Source organism: Erpetoichthys calabaricus, chromosome 7 (assembly GCF_900747795.2).
Source record: "Erpetoichthys calabaricus chromosome 7, fErpCal1.3, whole genome shotgun sequence".
NCBI lineage: Eukaryota > Metazoa > Chordata > Cladistia > Polypteriformes > Polypteridae > Erpetoichthys > Erpetoichthys calabaricus.
The window spans coordinates 196,215,650-196,233,756 of NC_041400.2; the positions used below are offsets into that span (position 1 = coordinate 196,215,650).

An 18,107-nucleotide genomic window follows, 5' to 3' on the forward strand; every position below is an offset into this window, starting at 1 on the left:
TCACAGCTTGTCAAATCAGAAGCTGCCCTACAACTCACAAGGCGCGACGCCAAACTGGTATTTATTTATTTTTTTACTTTGCGCGGCTCGTCGGGGCTTTGGTCGTTCAGGTGACTCGCAGGTCGCAGGTCGCGGTCATTCGGCGTGTCACACAGGACGGAGGCTCTTCAGCTGATGGCAGCCGTTCAAAGCCGCAGCCTGTCTGGACCACAGCCAGCTCCTTACGAGGCGTCCTTAACCTGCGGCCGAGGGGGAACAGCAGGGCGACAAGGTGGACGTGACGGCCATGCCAATGAGGCGACCTCGGAAGGGGAGGGCAGTGAGGGGGCTGCGCGGCGCCACAAGGATGGTCTGCAGAACTGAGCTCCTCGGCTCCTCATCTGTGGTCCTTTCAGACGGACCCTCATCCCAAGCATCGAGTTGATGCCGGCCTTTGTAAACGATTGCTACATTCTGAAGAAATGTGACCAACAAAAGGGGCTCTCCATTCAGCCAAGCTCGTCTTGTTTAGCTGATCACGCGGTGGTCCAGGTTTCTGCTTCAGTTGCTTTTTATAGCGCCTTTCCTTGTCCAAACACAGCCCGCAGGAGACGTTACGGGAGCTCAACGGCGCTTTCCAAATGTGTTCAGTTAAAAGCCAAGTCACACCAGGGACCTGTCAGTCGAAGATTTCATTTACATCGTCGTGACAAATCGCAGGGAGTCGCATCGTGTAGTTTGACATCCTCGGCCGTCCCTGAGTCTTCATTACGAGTTTGTCTCAAGTCGGTGACGCGCACACAGAATGTAAATTGAAGAAGGACCTCAAAGCCAGAGGAGACCCTCGCTCGCTCGTGTGTCTGATGTCTCGTGTCTGTCCGAACTGAGCGTTTATCTGCCGTCTGTTGCTTCAGGTGAGCGCCGATCGAACGCCGAGCTTGCGTTTCTTTTTTTTTTTTTTGCTCATTGCAGCCAATCAGACCCTCCAGGTGGGCTTTCACCACTTGTGGTCGGGCGGATGGCATCAAAAAACGCTTTTCTTGGTGTCAATTTCTTCCAGATGAGTGCGAAGGAAACGTCAGTATTGAGGTACCATGTTGTTCATTTAACGTTCCGGAGGACCAGATATGTCCCGTGATTACGCGTGTGTGTGCACACCGAGACACATTTACACACCTGATCAACAAAATAATAATGGAGGATTCTTAACAGTTTGTAGGTCTGTGTAAAGCTGTAACTGTAGCCATTATGGATTATTAATGCCGGTGGGCGACTGTATAGGTCAGTGCTGGTCGTAGATTTGCTTACTTCAAGGCGACAAGCAGCCGCTCTTCAGGGCTAAGGCTGACTCGCGTGTTGATAGATAGATAGTATGAAAGGCACTATATAATAGATACTTTATTAATGTAATATTAGTATAATGTGGTGTTGTGTCGGATTTTCCTTTTCGCATTTCTTTATATATTACACACACACACACACGTTGTGCTGTCACAGACTCAACCCGGTAGCGGCGGCGAAGTTTTCTCTGCCTATGTAGCCACAGGCGGAGGATTTTTAGATAGACAGACACTTTATTAATCCCAAGGGGAAATTTTAACACAAGGAGGTCAACGTTCAGGTCTAATAAAGCCAACTTATTATTCATATTTCGCGAATCCAATGCAGGCTGAACCTCAAACCCACCCAGGAATGCCCGATCACTGCCCCCTAAAGGTAAACGCACACAACTACAATCTGGGCTGCAGGTTGGCGTTTGCGACGTCATATTGACGTCAATTAAGCGCCGCTTCAAAACGCAACTTAAACGCTTGGGTCGCTCAGAGCGCATTCATTTAACTAAGATCTGAAGTCCCGGGTGGACGGGGCCTTATGAAAAGGCGGACATTGCGGTTCGTACCTGGGAACTTCTTACGCAGCACAGTAATGGCTGTCAGAAAATGGGGCGCACTTGCCATTCTTTGGAAATATGAAACTGTGCTAAAATGTCGTCACAAAGTCGTATAAGGCCCCTTAAATACTTGCCGTGCTGTGCTTACGTGCCGATCGTAACTCTCGGGGTGTGCAGTGCACTGTCAGCCACCAAATCGTAACGATATCCTCCTAGCCAGCAGGTGGCAGTGTTTGATCAAAGTCGAACAATTTCACAGCAGACGAAGGGATTTGTTCAGAGTAAGATGGGGTGGTCGGGGGAGCGTGGAGTCCCCATCTTTTTATTTCTTATCTTACATAATTGCTTCGGTTTGTCAAACGCTAATTACAGTGTCCTTGCATGAATTGTTCATCATCTGAGCGACTCTGTGCTCTCCAAGTGAGGAATCAAACAGGTGCCTCTTGTTGAAGTTCTCCATTTTGGATACAGGAAAAAATTCTGTGTGGTGTGTGTTTTGAGCCACAGGAAGGGGGCAATGCGTCATTTTTGTCGTGCAGATACACCAACCCTAAACCAGGCTTGATTTGTCATGTCCTCGGGTGGCACAACCAGCAATTGCAGTCAACACATTTGGTATCCCCACTGACTAGAAGTCGTTAATTGCGCCACCATCTTAAAGCAACTGGCGCACAGCCTGACAGGGAGTCAATGGGTGGGTGGCATCTTTGATCTTTTGCTTTTTAAAGGTCCACACTTTTGACCACTAGATGGCAACACTTCAAACAGTCCCCCAAACCGGTTAAACTTTCAGGATTCATCATGGCACCAGTTGCACTGAGCAGGTTTATTCCGCTAGACAGGGTGGCACTCACTTAAATGAATTGGAGCCATTTATGACAAGTAGTACAAAGTCTTTTAGGGATAAACCTTATATAGCGCCTTACTTTATCAAACATTATCGTGTGGTTCTTTATACTGTGCCCGTCTTATGCTGTTTTGGTGGCTGCATTGAGTCCTTTTGTTAGTGACGGTGCAGAGACATTCAAGCAGGAATTTCATTGTATTAATAATCAAGTCAAGTTGGGGGGCATGCACTGGTACAGCATGTTGGTGCACCCACTACATGACGAAACAGCTCGGGAGCCCGGTTGGCAAACCACCCCCCCATGGTCTCCCAGACCGTCTACTGACTTCATAGGAAGAGTCACCAGAGTCACATGAATGTCACTACTATGTCAGTAAACCTCTCAATGAGGTCGACACTCTCTCCACAGACAGACACACTGCTGATGGCCGTGCTCAAGAGGTCATTAAAGGCCTGGATCTTTGGTTTTTATCAGGACACTTGCAAGCCCAGACACTCGGACCCCTCACTCAGTCTCTTGAGCGCCCCGATCAGAGCCTCCATTGACTCCACAAAGATCACAGCATCGTCAGTAAAGTCAAGATCAGTGAATCTCTCTTCACCAACAGATGTCCCACGACCCTGCCCAAAGTCTATCCAAGCATTGAAGAGAGTAGGAGCAGAACACACCACTGATGAACCCCAGAATCAAGTAGAAAAAACACAAGAGGTCTGCCACCACTCCGCACAGCACTCCCAGTACAGTACAGGCTGGCCGTGATATCAAGTAACCTCGAGGAGACCCCACAAACCCTCAGGATGTCCCACAGGGCAGCTCGATGAACTGTTTTGAACACTGTATGAAAATCGACAAAGGCTGCAAAGAAAGTCTGCCGATATTCATGTTTTCACTCCATGAGAACCCTCAGTGCCAGGATGTGGTCGATGGTCGACTTCTTAGGTGCAAAACCAGACTGCTCCGGTTGCTGGCAGGTGAGCAAGTGATCATGGATCCTATTGAGGACAACCATAGCGAGGACCTTACCCAGCACAGAGAGCAGTGTTATCCCCCTGTAGTTGCCATAATCCAGGTGATCACCCTTCCCTTTCCAGATAGGGATGACAAGCCCAGTTTTTCAGTCGGTTGTCTCCCACATGGAAGCAAAGATTGTGTGAAGGACTTGGGTGCGAGTTTTGCATTAATAATACATTTTATTTATATAGCGCCTTTCCCATGCTCAAGGCGCTTCACTGAGTGCACACGACCAGAAACTTGAACTTGAACTCAAGTTGCCACTCCTGGGATGTGGATTTCTGTCTCCATACATGGCCAACCCACCTTTGTGGAACCCACCAGAACCTCATGAGGACCACCGCTTCATGCTGCATGTCTATTGAGAATCCATTCCAAGACTTGGAAAGTTCCAAAATAGCCCCACCATTCTGGCCAGTTCTCCCACTTCAGATGGTGATGTGGGTGGGTGCAGCAACATAGTCTGCTAGAAACTGAACAGAATTTACCAATAGGGGGCATAGCAGCCCACCGCAAAATCCTCAAATTTGACAGATTTTCAAAACTTCGTTAAAAGAAACTGCACTGATGATCTGAGAGCTCTCAGAATTATTAAGGATGCACGTTGCACTCTTAGGTACCCTCTACAATGTTTGGCACAAAGACCCCTTTCTCTTTTATTTGGAGCAGAGCAAGAACTTTAGACATCGTCATTAAAGTGCACATTGCAGACTTTCATTTAAGGGTCTTTGCACACATGTTGGTCACGCAGCACGTCTTCTACACAGTCCCTCCATTTCGGGGCACCATAATGTTTGTGACAATTGACGTCACAGGTGTTTGTGACTCCTCAGGTGGGTTTCATGGCTTCATAAGACACCCTGGCCTGCTTCTGACCTTTGGAGTTCAACATGAGGACACAAGCTGTGCCAATGGAAGTCAAAGAGGCCATTAAGTGGCTGAAACACGAAAACCAAACCATCAGAGACATCGGGAAAAACCTCCGGATGACCGAAATCAACTGTCTGGAGTATCATGAAGAAAAAGAACACACCGGTGAGCTCAGGAATCACAAAGGGACTGGTGGGCCAAGGAAGATCTCCACCGCTAAGGACAGGAGAATCCTTACTCTGGTCAAGGCAAAGCCCCCAACGCCTGTTTTGACAGACCAGAAATGGTCTTCAGGGGGCTGATGTGGACGTGTCAGAGACGACTATCAGCAGAAGACTTCGTGAACCGAAACACTGGGGCCACATGGCAAGACAAACACCACGAAAACAGGATGGCAGTTTGGGGGAAAAAAGATGTCAAAGAGCCTGCAGAATTCTGGGAAAAGGTCCTGTGGACCTACGAGACAAAGATGAACCTCATCAGAGTGGATGGCGAGAGCAAAGTGTGGAGATGAGAAGGAACTGCCCGAGATCCAAAGCAGACCACCTCATCTGTTAAACAAGGCGGTGCTGGGGGTGCTATGGCTTGGGCACGTATGGCTGGCACACTTCTCTTCAATGATGACGGAGTTGCTGACGGCACAATGAATTCTGAGGTGTGGAGAAACATCTGATCTGCTCAAGTTTCAGTAAAGGCCTCCAGACTCGCTGGGTGGCGCTTCATTCTACAACAAGATGATGAGCCAAACACAATGCTGATGCCACACAGCAAAGCTAAAAAATGGAAAAATTCTGGAGTGGTCAAGCCACTCCAATCAAGTTGATTTAAGCCCAACTGAGCAGGCCTTCCATATGCTGAAGAGCATTCTAACTTAAGGGGGACAAGCCCCCCGAAACAAGCAGCAGCTGAAGATGGCTGTATTAGAGGCTTGGCAGAGAATCACCAGAGAAGACCCTCAGAACCTGCTAATGTGTGTGAATGGCAGACGTCAAGCCGTCATTGCATGCTGGGATATGCGACAAAGAACTAAATGTGACAAGGGCTTTAACAGACCTGCCACTGCTGTGTGACAAACATTATGGTGACCTGAAAAGTGGGGTGGGGGGAATCGGGTAGAAAAAGTGTTGTGTGCAAAGCCCCTTAAAATAAAGTCTGTAATGTGCACTTTGATGCCTGAATTGTTTGATTTGTAATTTTAAACCGTAGAGAAGAGGGAGAAATGAGAAAAAGGCGTCTTTGTACCAAACGTTATGGAGTGCACTGTAAATATTACCGTTCTGTGCAAGTGCTGCTCTGTCACCATTTTGCTTTACTGTCAGCACAGCCATTTTGTAGTTCTGTTGCTATGATGCCTTGTGCAGTTGTTAGGGGCGTGGCTTACAGACTTCATAACGTGTGATGTCACGGGTGTGACGCTTTATAAACTGGTACTCAGTCTTTAATGCATTAAAGTTAAACTCTGTTTTCAGGAAAACCAGCCATCACCCAACTCTTGGTGCTCTTTTCAATGTTTAGATACGTTTGATTAGAAGAACTGAACTCGACTTCTGCACAGTGCTGTACGTCTCGTTTCACACTCTACTACCTACAGATCTAGAGATACCCGCTTCTCCACTATGATAATATCTTCCTTTTTGTCTGTAGAAAATAAATGTGTGGATTGTTAAACACTGTTAATGGCCACAAATCACCAGATACGTATTTCACGGTGCAGTTTATTTTTTTTAATCCATCAAGCTCAGCAGTAGAATCGGCACGGACGTTTGGTTTGTCGTCTGAAAGGCACAGAAGGTTTAGTCAACAGAACCAGACAGGACTCCACAAAGTGGCACTAGAAAAGCAGAAACCCACCTGTCTCAAGGTGGTCTGAACTCAAAACATGAAGTCTGCCAACCTGGTTAAACAAAAAACAGGCCCAGCCATTTACTTGTACTTATAGAAACCTTCGCCCGTTTTCTTGCCAAGCTTCCCCTCTTCCACCAGCTTGTTGAGCAGAGGGCTGGGAGAAAACAGAGGATTATCAGGATCAGCCTTGTGCCAGCCTGAAAAGAAATTACACAAGAATCTAATTAATTAAAAGGACAAAAAGGAAACTGATGAGCATGCGGGATGGAAACATTCAAAGCTGTCAACAACAACTTTTATTTATATTGCACATTTTCATACAAAAAGTAGCTCAAAGTGCTTTACATAAGGAAGAAAAGAAAAATAAAAGACAAAAATAAGAAACTAAAATAAGACAACATTAGTTAACATAGAAAAGGAGTAAGGTCCGATGGCCAGGGGGGACAGAAAAAAAAAAAAAAAACAACAACTCCAGGACAGGCCAGCCCACCCAACAAAGCTCACTAAATCCCCCTCGCCTAATCTTCCCCAAAATAGTTGAGATTTGGAGTTCCCTAAAGTCCTACTCTCTAACACACTACTTGGTCACTTATTCCAAGTGTCTTTGGTTATCCATCCATCCATTTTCCAACCCGCTGAATCCGAACACAGGGTCACGGGGGTCTGCTGCAGCCAATCCCAGCCAACACAGGGCACAAGGCAGGAACCAATCCCGGGCAGGGTGCCAACCCACCACAGGACACACACCCACACTCCAAGCACACACTAGGGACAATGTAGAATCGGCAATCCACCTAACCTGCATGTCTTTGGACTGTGGGAGGAAACCCACGCAGACACAGGGAGAACATGCAAACTCCACGCAGGGAGGACCCGGGACGCGAACCCAGGTCCCCAGGTCTCCTAACTGCGAGGCAGCAGCGCTACCCACTGCGCCACTGTGCCGCCCGTCTTTGGTTATGTGGGTGAAAAAAAAAAAAAAAAAACCTAAATCAGGGGTTCCCAACATGCGGTGCCCACACCCCACAGGGTGTGACAAGGAGGAAAGCGGAGTCGCGATTCGTCAAAATCAAGTGAGGCGCGTTGCCCGACTTTATCGTGGTGCAGTTGGTGTCATCATTTGTTAAGTCATTTATTAGTTCAGTGCTCCTGTTCTATGATATGACAGGAATTGAGCATTGTGCGTGCAACTGTCACCTGTGAATGAGAAGCAGAAATGCGCATTTTTGGGGGGTGCCTTGCTGTGGGCGGAGCATTCATAAAAGCGTATCACTTTTTTACATTTTTAAGAGAATAGAATTCGAACCTTACAATGATCCGTAGAGAAGGCCGAGGTCTCATTGATTTCTGTGAAAGCCTAGATTGTGAAACGTCACCGATTTCGAGGTTTGATTGACATTTTTTTTTTTGAAGGGGGACTGAACTGGACGTGACTCCTGCCACTTATCCTCAGCCCATCTCTCCTGCCGCTTACCCTTACTGTAGCACAGAAATCTGTTTTTGAGCTGCAGTGCAGATGTTTTCGGGGGGGGACAAAGTTGGTCAATATTTAGTGGTGCACCGGTGCCCGTCAATTCACAAGGGTCTCTGCTTCCCCCAAACTTGTCGATTGTTGATCAGTTCATCAGCGTTTAAGCTTAACAGAAGACGCATCTCTCTATTATAATAAAAAAATCCTGGGACAAGACGTGACTTTTTCCAGAGAGACACTTTCACAGGGCCGGAAATAAAAGACAAAGAGTAGATCACAAAGTAGAACATCGTAATGAATTCAAAAGCGTTGGCACGATACACATGCACAGCAAATTAGAGATAATGGAAGTACTAAAATTTGACAGTCTCAAAAAATGATAGTAAAGATTGCATTAGCGCAAACAAATGGAAATTATTACTCAGTGAAATAACGGAACAGCGAAAAGAGACCGAATATATTGTTCAGATTTAAACTTTAAGTTGGAAACTTTTAGATCGTCTAATTCGTGTTGCAATCAGGGAAAAGTTGTGTTTCTTCCTAATAAAGAGGCGTATCTGCGAGAATTAAAAGATTTGTTGTTTGGTGAAAGTGAAATCCACATACGCGAGCGGCAGAGACTGGCTGATACGTAGCGCAGGCTTGGGGTGGTTGGTGAGCAAAGCGAGCAGGGGGTGAAGCCCCCTAGTTTATAAGATTATTGAGGTTTGTAAAAGTAAATCACTCAATTTATGTTTAAATTTTATACACGGAGTTAAAAGCTCATTTTTTGAGCTCAGTTTGTTCACCTGCAGCACTGTATGTGGTTGACCAATTAAAAATTTGACTTTCATCTTCAAATGTGATACGACTTTTGTAGGGGTTGTGAATATAAATCAAATATTTTTTAGGGGTGCAGGGGACAGAAAAGGTCGACAGTAACCCTTATGAAGTTTCTATTGGTGTTGCTGGGGCCCACCGTACAGATTCCCTTCATAATCATAAATACTTCGGTCACGTCACCACTAAAGTCCCATTTGGTTTAACCGAAGAGGCTCAGCTTCTCGAGTCTTTCTGACGTCCTATCTAAAGGCCCAATGGGTGCAGTTGCACTCCTATGGAGTTTCTGAAGAGCAGCTGTGTCCTTGTTTTTAGAATATGGAGACCAAAACCACATACCGTACTCCAGAGGAGGCCTCACCAGTACGTAATGAAGCTTAACCCTAATTCCCTTGACTTGTACTCTGCACATCATGTTATCTAATCTAAAATTCTTTAAGCCTTCTTAATGGCTACTGTACTGTATGTACACTGTCCTGATGTAGGTAAGGACCAGTCTACGATGACTCCAAGGTCCTTCACAGAAGTTGCATTTGCAAGTTCTATGCCTCATATCAGAAGGTGTTCAAGTCCCAGAAACACTTAATAATTGACCCCCACCTTCTACATGTGCGCCCTACCTGTCCTAATGTTTGATATTTTATACCTGCGGCTTTCATGTTTGCAATTTGCTTTGCATGTTTTCATTAATCAGGAAATTCAGTGGCACAAACGAGTCACTGAGTCAAGATGTTCAGACAAAAACACAACACTGGGTGTGTGTTAACAGATGAAACTTTAATACGATATAAAAGAAAATACATTCTTCCTGTTATAATGTACTACTATTAGTGTAGAAGATAAAATGTGACAAAAGACTGAAAATACAACATGGCTCCCCCAAACCCACACTATCCAATGCAGGGCTACCATCCCTGCAGAATTGGGAACAAAGCCGGAAAAAGTCCTGGACTGGATGTCAGGCCATCACAGGCCACACTTACATTCACACCCATCAAGTCAATTTAAACTCATCAATTAACCTAAACTGCTTGTCTACTGGGATGTGAGACTAAAACCTGCATGGACACAGGGAGAACTTGCAGACAATGACCAGGCCATTTTTGAATAGAATGGGCCTGCCAGGCCAGCTCAAGTCAAGCTTTTGAGGGTCTCCAAAGTCCTACTGGCTACCAAGTGGCAGCTTACAGTTCTCTTTATGAAGATAAGGTAAACATTTTGCACAACTCTTAGATTTAAATTTCCATCTGTGTCCCTGTGTTCTTTACAATGACAGCTGGGATCCACCATATTGATTCTATTAATTATTTTCATCATTTCAAATCTTATTCTGGATTATCCTTAAACTCCTTAAATCTGTTCTTATGGGTTGCTTTCAATGGTCCTGAAATTAGCCAAGTATGTTCTCTCTTGTTAAACATTTCCTTTACTCATCCTGTATGGCAAGGTGGTACTAGTTGTGACCTGCCCCGGAAGCAGTGCCAGGTAGGGCAACTGAATGGGGCAGAAATATCCCATGGGGCAAAAGGGTAGGAGTTCTCTTGAACTTCATATTGAGCAAAATGGTGTTAAGATTCCAATCTAAGACAAGACAAGGAAACTTCAAGAAGTTTCATAAATAAAAGGAGAGGTCTTCATTAAAGCAATTTAAAGAAATCGCCCCCTAAACATTGCAATTTCATATTTGTTCATTTTTATTTAATTTTTCGGTACAATGAAAATTCATTCCGGAGAATTCTATAGTTGAAATGTGCATGATTGACAAGTCTCTGCTGCCCCCTTGTGCTCTCTCAGAATTACTGCAATGGATTATAGGGAATAAAATCTATGTTATTCGTTCTCAAGTTCAGTCCTGGGGGTCCCTTGTGGCTGCACATTTTCATCTCAGACAATATCTTATTCTAAGTAAGACTCATTCCTACAAACAGTTGTTTCACAGTTTCCATATTTTCTGAATTAAGACAGAAAATAACCAGTGGCGTACCAATCAGGTGCGTTCAGAGAGTTGGTTAGCTGGTTTGAAAGCTGGGGCATTTTTTTTTTTTTACATTTTCTAATGACTTCATCACAGCACTTCTCATCAAAATTATGTTTCTGGCATATTTTTGTGATGGTAAGTCCATCCATCCATCCAACCTGGGTTCGCTTCCCGGGTCCTCCCTGTGTGGAGTTTTCATGTTCTCCCCGTGTCTGCGTGGGTTTCCTCCCACAGTCCAAAGACATGCAGGTTAGGTGGACTGGTGATTCTAGTCACAGGAGACTGAAGAAGTGACTTGGATGAGTGATGCAACGTATCTCCCTGGAAAAGAACTATTGTCCAGATGAACTGAATCAACTTTCTAGAATTTTATGTAATTTTTATTTCTGGATTTTTGGTTGATATTCTGTCTCTCTCCATTAAAATTAGAGACTGTTCATTTCTTTGTAAACTGAGCAAACTTACAAATTCAGCAGGGGATCAAATAATTATTTCCCCCACTGTATTTGATCAGGTCTGTACAATCGGTGTCAGAGCTTGGTCCGCATTGCCGGCAGTAAGTCGAACCTGTTTCCAGTGAGAGTTGGACTCCGCCAGGGCTGCCCTTTGTCACCGATTCTGTTCATAACTTTTATGGACAGAATTTCTAGGTGCAGCCAGGGTGTTGAGGGGGTCCGGCTTGGTGGACTCAGGATTGGGTCACTGCTTTTTGCAGATGATGTTGTCCTGTTTGCTTCATCAGGCCGTGATCTTCAGCTCTCTCTGGATCGGTTCGCAGCCGAGTGTGAAGCGGCTGGGATGGGAATCAGCATCTCCAAATCCGAGACCATGGTCCTCATTCGGAAAAGGGTGGAGTGCCCTCTCAGGGTTGGGAGCGAGATCCTGCCTCAAGTGGAGGAGTTCAAGTATCTCGGGGTCTTGTTCACGAGTGAGGAAAGAATGGAGCGTGAGATCGACAGGCGGATCGGTGCGGCGTCCGCAGTAATGAGGGCTCTGCATCGGTCTGTCGTGGTGAAAAGGAGCTGAGCTGTAAGGCAAAGCTCTCAATTTACCAGTCGATCTATGTTCCTACCCTCACCTATGGTCATGAGCTATGGGTAGTGACCGAAAGAACGAGATCGCGAATACAAGCGGCTGAAATGAGTTTCCTCCACAGGGTGTCTGAGCTTCTCACCCTATCTTTAAGGGAAAGCCCAGAGTAGAGCCGCTGCTCCTCCACATCGAGAGCAGACAGATGAGGTGGCTCGGGCATCTGATCAGGATGCCTCCTGGACGCCTCCCTGGTGAGGTGTTCCGGGCACGTCCAACCAGGAGGAGGCCCCGGGGAAGACCCAGGACACGCTGGAGGGACTATGTCTCTCGACTGGCCTGGGAACACCTCGGGATTCTCCCGGAAGAGCTAGAAGAAGTGGCCGGGGAGAGGGAAGTCTGGGCATCTCTGCTCAAGCTGCTGCCCCCGCGACCCGACCTCGGATAAGCGGAAGAGGATGGATGGATGGATGGATGAACCTAGGATAAAGGTGTCAGCCAAAAATAAAACAATAATCTTAATACATAATTCACCAGCCTCCTCACTCACGTCCGTCCGAAGCCGAATGCGCAGTCGCCTTCTGCGCAGCTGCCCGAAAAACCTTACGAGACCGACATCGCGGCAGGCGGCGGATTTATGGCCGCAAAAATTCAAAGAGAAAGGCGACTTCGATTAAAGCTCTAGAGGCCTGGAAGGTGATTCCGACTACAGCTCGAGGCCTAATTACGCATTCTGATTCAAGTACGCATTCATTCAATACACCTATATCAGGTCTGTGGTGCTTATACTTATTACTATTCCACTCGTGCCCGTTTCATCTTACGTTGCCGAAATGGGCTCTTTGTCTAGTAATAAATAATAATAATATGCATGAACAATCTGGACAAAAGTGCAAACAACAAGCTGGTCAAGTGTGATGATGATGTTGAACTAGGTGGAAGGGTAGATGGAATCAGTTGAACTGCTACAGAGAGGCCTGGAGAGATTTGAAAATTTCATGTAAGTCAAAGTATATTAATACACACAGAAGTAAAAATGGCAGGTATGACACTTGAAAGTACACTTCAAGACAGGGGTCTCCAACTCTGGCCCTGGAGAGCTACTGTGGCTGCAGGTTTTCATTCTAACCCTTTTCTTAATTAGTGACCTGATTCTGCTGCTAATTAACTCTGCGCCTTAATTTTAATTGATGCACGACTTAATTATTTCTTTTTTCCTTAATTAGCAACCAAGCAATATTAAGACACAAAATGAACGTCCATCACACAATAACTGAAAATAAAAGAAAGGCCTCAGTAATGTTGATCTGCTCAGGTCCACAATACATTTTGACAACACTCTTAAAAAAGAAAAAACAGTTTTGGAAATGTCTGCCACGGCCGAATGAGTGCCATGGAATTAAATAACTGGCTTAATTAGCAACGAGAATTGACTTCAAATTAAGAAACTGAATGGAGTGAAGTTGGTTGGAGTTTGAGGCCCCAACTCGGTTGCTCGTCTGTTGGCTCACTTCACATCAAATTTATGTTTAGGTGCCGTTTAAGGAAAAAAAGAATCAATTCAGCGGTCAGAGTCTCAAGAAAAGTCAATTAAAATAAACGGAAATAGTTAATTAGCAGCAAAAACTGGTCACTAGTTAAGAAAAGAGTTAGAATGAAAACTTGCAGCCACAGTAGCTCTCCAGGACTGGAGTTGGAGACCCCTGCTTTAAGAGAAGGACTTGGGAGCCAAAGTGAACTGGTCACCATCTACTTGGGTTGTGCAATATACCAGTACTGATAAAGTACCGAAAACCCCAATTTTTACAATGGTATGGTACGTGCATTTCTGGAATTATGGTACCCAAAATAAACAGTAGTTTTGAAAGACCTTGTACTCAGCTCTTCATTCATTCTTCTGCCCTCCGATGTGCTGGAGACTCCATGGGCGACAAACCTTCTCCCACCCCTTTATACACACTAGAGCAGTGTTTCCTAAACTAGGGGTCACCACATGATTGTGCAGCATAAACTACAAAAGGTGATCCAAGTGTGAATTCTGTTCAGAGTGATATGCCTGCCGCTTATTTATCATACTTTATATCGTGGCAGTATGTGGAAACAGTGCCATTGATGAAACACGGAGAGGTTTTGTTTCTGTGGCACGATAATATAGTAAGTTTTCAGTATGGACAGGGGTCCTTTTGAAAACAATGCAAAAACTGTATTGTGGGCGGAAACAGAGCCATTTTAAAACTCCATTTTAAATGAAAATGCAATAGTATAGATGTAGCCTCAGTGTGAAAATCCTCTTAAACCACTGCTCCCCTTCCATCTGCTCTGGACTCCATGGTGGACAAATCTCCATACCCTCCCCTTTCTCTTTTTCACGCTGCAGACTCTGTGTGGGATGGCAAATCTCGACACACTGAGAATTCAAAGAGAAACCATAGCTTGTAGCAAAGTAGGGAGGTGCGCGTTTATGTAGAATGTGCAATCCGGTTGTTAGGTGATGGCAGGGTGGGGTTATAGATAGATAGATAGATAGATGCTCTTCATTGACTACAGATCTGCATTTAATACCATCATACCTAACCAGCTGATCCAAAAACTCTATGCACTAGGACTTACTCCGTCCATATGCAACTGGTTACTGGATTTTCTCACCAACCGCCTCCAGTCTTTCAGGATGGGCAAACACACATCCTCCACCCTTACCCTGAGCACTGTTGTGCCGCAAGGATGTGTATTAAGTCCCCTTCTCTATGCACTCTTCACCCATGACTGTCAACCCATCCACCAATCAAACATTATTGTTAAATTTGCGGATGATACGACTGTCATTGGGCTTGTAACAGACAACAATGAAGCTGCACATAGGGAAGAGGATCAGAATCTGACAGCATGGTGCAACACCAACAACCTGGTCTTAAATACCAAAAAGACCAAAGAACTTATTCTGGACTTTAGGACCACTAAAAAGACCAATCACAGTCTGATAACAATCAATGCAGATGTTGTGGAGAGAGTTTCCAGCTTTGTAAGTTTCTAGGAGTCACCATCTCAGAAGACCTGTTCTGGGCTGACAACAACTTGGCTATAATAGGCAAAGTACAACAACGCCTCTATTTTCTCAGGAAGCAAGGTGAGCTGACCTCCCCGAGAAGCTGCTGGTTAATTTCTATACATGCACAATAGAGAGCATCTTAACTAACTGCATGATGGCCTGCAGGTACAACAGCTGCACCAAGGCTGCTAAAGAAGCCCTGCAGCGGGTCGTAAAAAAGAGCAGAGGCCATTATAGGGACTGAACTGCCATCACTAGAACTCTTGTATAAGTCTCTCTGTGTGAGAAGGGCCAAAAACATTCTCAAGGACAAAACTCATCCTGGAAATTCTTTGTTTGAGCTCCTCCCGCCAGGAAGACGCTTTAGGTCAATCTGTGTATGCACAAACAGACTAAAATATAGCTTAAATCCCCCCCCCTCTACCATAAACGTTTTGAACTCTGAATCTCCTCAGTCTGAGATCATTTTTAACTGAACATGTGCAATATTGGTAATGTGCAATATACTAATGTAATACAATATATAATATGTAATGTCCATCCATCCATTTTCCAACCCACTGAATCCGAACACAGGGTCACGGGGGTCTGCTGGAGCCAATCCCAGCCAACACAGGGCACAAGGCAGGAACCAATCTCGGGCAGGGTGCCAACCCACCACAGGACACACACAAACACACCAAGCACACACTAGGGCCAATTTAGAATCGCCAATCCACCTAACCTGCATGTCTTTGGACTGTGGGAGGAAACCGGAGCGCTCAGAGGTACTATTCATTAACAGGTGCAATAACAATTTATGCTACTGTACTTTGAGCAATAATAATTTACTTGATGACTTAACACTGTATACGACATATTTGGAATTATTTGACTTTGCTTTAAATGCACCTTGGGGCTGTCACAAAAAGTAGTTTCGTTGTGTTACACAATGACAATAAAGTGCTTGAACTTGAACTATATTACACAAAAGACATAACAGCACCTGAGAAAGTCCCATGGAGAGTTACAAGGCGGATTCAGGGCTTAGGGGTATGAGCGATGAGGCAGGAGTTACACCTTTCAGTTTTAGTAAACAGAGATCAAGAGGTAAAGTGACTGAAGTGTTTACAATTATGTAGTGAATTAGCACAGGGGACCCATGCTGTTACTTTAAAATAAATTCTTCAACAAAATCACAGCGATCCAGCTGAAAAACTTATGGGTAAATTTTACACAAATGTTACAAAGTTACTCTTCATACGAAGAACCACAGACGCAGAGTCACATTGGCAGTGACTGCTCTTTTCATTTTTAGCCAAGTCAGACGTTTTCTTTCTATTTAGTAGTTCTTACATGGATCTGTTTCTTATAATACAATTACAATTTAGGGTGAAATTAAGAAATTTTCAAATTTTATTTTAAATCTAATTCAGCAGACATCTAAATAGGTTTTTTTGCATTTTAATATTGTGGAAAAATACTTGTTGTTGTAGGAATTAGTACAACGACTGTTACTGTAAAACAAATTCTGCATCAACTACACACGTGCGTAGTTGGGGACTTGTTAAAAGTAGATAGATTTAAAATAAAATGTTAGAAAGTTTTTCTTCATGCAAAGAACCACCGACACATGGAATAAATTACCAAGTTGTGAGGTGGAGAGGAGAAGTTTTGGGACCTTCGAATCTCAACATGATGTTCTTTTGAACAATTTATGTGAATAAAATTGAAAGTGGGTGGGCTGAATGGCCGTTTTTCATCACAACTGTTCCCATTTAAATATGCTGTAATTTGACTTTACAACACAGCAAAATGGGACCTAATTAATGCAGGCGATTACTTTCTTATGCCACTTTAACTAATGTCCTGGTCATTAAAGAAAAATGTTTGGTTGGTTGATCACGACACAACTTGTCACCAGACCAGATGGTGATGAGCCATCAGACTTTAACAGCATTTAGATAGTAACACACTCTCCTCTCATTTCAGACATTTAGCTTGGTCATTATGCTTTTTCAATTTTAAACTTGCAACAGGAATACATGTATATATTTCTAAGTGGTGCACATATGTCAATTGCTTTATTAACTTTTCATACATATCCACTTCCTAATGATGGTGCTAACTGCAAAACAACTGGCATGCCCAATTCTTAGGCCAGAGCCAAACAAAGCGGGTTACACAGCCCTTCTACTACAAGGTGGCCCACTGTTGTCCTACATTCTCAACATTGGCATTGGAAGTTTACATACACATTGTGAAGCACTAATAAACTGCTCACAGATGCTTTGCTTTCCTTCCCCTTACATTTTCAGCCCACACTCTTTAAATATACTTGCCATCAATGATGAATTTACTGGTGTCCAGTCCAACGTAATCAAGTAGCTCAAAAGGACCCATGGGATATCCGGCACCCAGCTTCATGGCTACATCAATATCTTCTTTTGAGCCATCTCCTGCAAAAAGAGGAAAATGTTCCTTAAGCAAAAAGTTGCTGTTGATGCTTACAATGTCTAGAGACCCGAGACTAGGACAAAAGTATTCATTGAAGAAAACAATCGTAGGTATCATGGATAAATAACATACAGCCATATACACATTTTCTTGACTTAATCCAATGCTCACCCACCATAGCAGCACCTGCTGTAAGATAGAAAATGTCTGTCAGTTCTTTGAAAGGTAATTCATCCAGGCATGTTCAGATTTAAATCAATTCATAGAGGCAGCAGGAAAACTGGAGAACCCGGTGAAAAACACATGCAAACACAGGGAGAAGGTGCCAAATCCACATACAAAACCACCAAATAAGGCAGGAATCAGTCCCAGAAAGGATGCCATTCCATCCCACTTATACCTGCTGCTACACCGAGACAATTAAATTAACATGCACATTAACTGAGGAAGTGGGAAGAAAATACAGAAAGTAATGGAGAGAACATGCAAACTACACATGTAATACAACCAAGCATGGGATTCAAACCCTGAGCACTGTGCCATTCTTTTAAATTTTTTATAATGTCAGAAACTAAAATGAGACTGAAGTGCCATTACTTGTCATAAGGGTTATCTTTCCTCTTCTATGCTGCCACTAAGAATTTAGTGTGTGCCATCGGTTTGTATTTGGTTACGAAATGAGCAAAAGCAAACAAAAGATCATCTGTGCTATCAATTACGATGCTCCATCCTTAATAATACAAGTAATCGTTCAAGTGATAAACTCCAGCAAAAAAGTTCATTTTCATAAATTGATATTTGCTTAGCACAGGGTTTATAACAGGGGTCTCATACTCCAATTCTGGAGGGCTACAGTGGCTGCAGGTTTTCATTCTAACCCTTTT

The 18,107-nt window shown here is 44.2% G+C and overlaps 2 protein-coding genes across 2 annotated transcripts in view; both read right to left on the reverse strand.

Moving 5' to 3' along the window:
• Window positions 1-18,107, reverse strand: part of pigg (phosphatidylinositol glycan anchor biosynthesis class G) — a 1,234,979-nt gene that overhangs the window by 419,656 nt on the left and 797,216 nt on the right. The gene's annotated exons all lie outside the window — the stretch shown is intronic.
• hadh (hydroxyacyl-CoA dehydrogenase) overlaps window positions 6,299-18,107 on the reverse strand; it is a 45,061-nt gene continuing 33,252 nt past the window's right edge. Inside the window, exons 7-8 of the mRNA XM_028792420.2 lie at window positions 17,109-17,225; window positions 6,299-6,641 (exon numbers count right to left, since the gene is read on the reverse strand). Of these exons, the coding sequence (XP_028648253.1) occupies window positions 6,523-6,641; window positions 17,109-17,225 (236 nt within the window). The 3' untranslated portion in view covers window positions 6,299-6,522. The remainder of the gene's footprint in view (window positions 6,642-17,108; window positions 17,226-18,107) is intronic.